This window comes from Pocillopora damicornis, chromosome 9 (assembly GCF_964200805.1).
Source record: "Pocillopora damicornis chromosome 9, jaPocDami1.2, whole genome shotgun sequence".
NCBI lineage: Eukaryota > Metazoa > Cnidaria > Anthozoa > Scleractinia > Pocilloporidae > Pocillopora > Pocillopora damicornis.
This window is the reverse complement of record NC_142678.1, coordinates 13,199,759-13,201,747: the sequence shown is the minus strand read 5'-3', so window position 1 is coordinate 13,201,747 and position 1,989 is coordinate 13,199,759. Positions and strand designations below refer to the sequence as shown.

General features: G+C 34.8%; 1 protein-coding gene across 1 annotated transcript; it reads left to right on the top strand.

Moving 5' to 3' along the window:
• Window positions 1-380: 380 nt before the first annotated feature.
• Window positions 381-1,740, top strand: LOC149040219 (uncharacterized). Its single transcript, XM_089183050.1, has 4 exons — window positions 381-426; window positions 785-881; window positions 1,109-1,182; window positions 1,352-1,740. Exons 1-4 carry the CDS (start codon window positions 381-383, stop codon window positions 1,429-1,431), a joined length of 297 nt encoding a protein of 98 aa, XP_089039176.1. The 3' UTR covers window positions 1,432-1,740.
• The last annotated feature ends 249 nt before the right edge of the window (window positions 1,741-1,989 follow it).

The window sequence follows — 1,989 nt, the reverse complement described above, 5'->3', positions numbered from 1 at the left end:
GCCAGGGTGGAGACAGCTGTGGTAAGTTGTTCTGTAAGCATACCGCAGAATAGATCCTAATGAGCGGAAAGTATTGGGAAACAGTGCATCTTTATCCACCGAACCGGCGAAGAGAGTCATTAGAAACATTCCCATCTGCGCCCAAGTAAACTTTTATTCTTGACTGTTGCTTGTATTTTGATTGCTCTTAACCAAATAGATTTAATTGGTTCAATATCAACTGTGTGTACATTCGCCTGCCCTTTTCATTATTTAAGCACCTGTATTTTCTGATATCTTCTTTCGCTGCCATCGTAAGCAATCAGTTCCCTGAGTTGGCTATTTATGTGGAGACAGAGATTCAGGTTGTCGAACACGAGTCGCTTTCATTGCACAAGGTGATGGTTAAATTGGAACTGGAGATGAAAGAAGCAGTAGACACTGAAGGTTAGTTATCTATTTTTTACCTTTGCATGAGTCAATATATAAAAACTAACATATTTGCTACAAACATGCAGAACAGTGATTTTCGAGAGCCACTATCCTGAATCCCTAGCTTCGAACCTTTTCAACCGTTCACCTTCGTCAAATAACAGCCGAACTATCCTGTTAGTTGAGAGGAATCTTTCGGGGTTCACAGTGCTTGGTTTCTCTCACGCAACGCTAAAGAAAAACAGTTTTTCTCCTAGGAAGAGGTAAAGTCTGGAAACAGTTATCCGGGTATACCGTCGCGCCAAATAGAGGGTGATGCATGTAACTAACTAAACACAAATTAAATGCAGCCTTCTTTAATTTCCCCTTTTAGATTGTGAGGCCGAGTTTGAAAGCTTATTACTTGACTGGTTAGCGCTAAATAAGTTCCGTTCTGAACTTGACGAAAGGAAGCAAGACCTTCTCACTCTGTAAGTACATCTTATCCTTATAAAGCTGTTTTAAACCTTGCTCGATAGTTGGGAACAAGTCAATATGCCAAATTATGGTAATACATATTCAATAACCAGAACGAATGATTTAAATTAACCACATATAAGCACTCCTTTTTTTATTAAGCATTTTAATTCCTTGCATTGTATTTCCAATGGAAAGTTTATCGTATTAAAGCCTTATCTTTCGTCTCTGTTGTTTTTAGTTCCAGACAACAAAACCGGAAAGAGTGTTTGAAGTTCTTACGTCAGGACCTTAAATACCTGTTTGAAGTCAAAGGTGAAAATCAGTTTCTATGTTAGTTCTTCAATGTGATAGTACTAAGTTTTCTTTTTTTATATGATGTTAAACAAGTGTTCTGTTACCAACGCCTGGGTTTTTTTTATGCAATCTTTTATTTTTTTGCTATCGTATGGTGAGTGATGTTTTATAACGTTTTCTGCGGCAGGTTGGAAGAAAACCAAAGAACACAAAGATCGGGAAAAGAATGTCCTGGATCTTATCCTCAACTTGACTAACATGGCCTGAATAACAAACTGCATTAAAAGTAGGAAACTTGTATTTTAATTCAGTTGAAATGCTTTTGGTTCTCTTTTTGTAATCTTACTTTCCATTCTATAACGAGTTTGCCACGAATCATTTGGATTATGTTGATTTAAGAGACTTTATTATAAATAACAATGGCTAATTCTGTTTTTACTTTCCTTTCCTTTTACAGGTTCGATTTCACAACTTTTTCCTTATTTTTGGTCTGGCTTGTATAGTACTGATGTTTGTATATAGCTAAGAACAAGAGATTATAATCTCTTGCTAAAAATCCTTTGTAAATCTATAAATTCTGAGCAGTTTTATTTTTCAATGTAAAGCTCTTTCTCTTAGAGAATCATTCAGATGTTATCCTTGAATCATGAGATTACTTTATTTGTCAAACAAATTTTCATGTGACTACTATGAATAACTACTATGAATTCAAATAATTTCTATTGTTGTAAAAATTTTCATTTTTTAACGTAAGTAACTATCTTATAATTCTAGGCAATTTAAAAAAAGATGAGAAAAGATAAAGATCTTTGTCTTTTCTCGTCT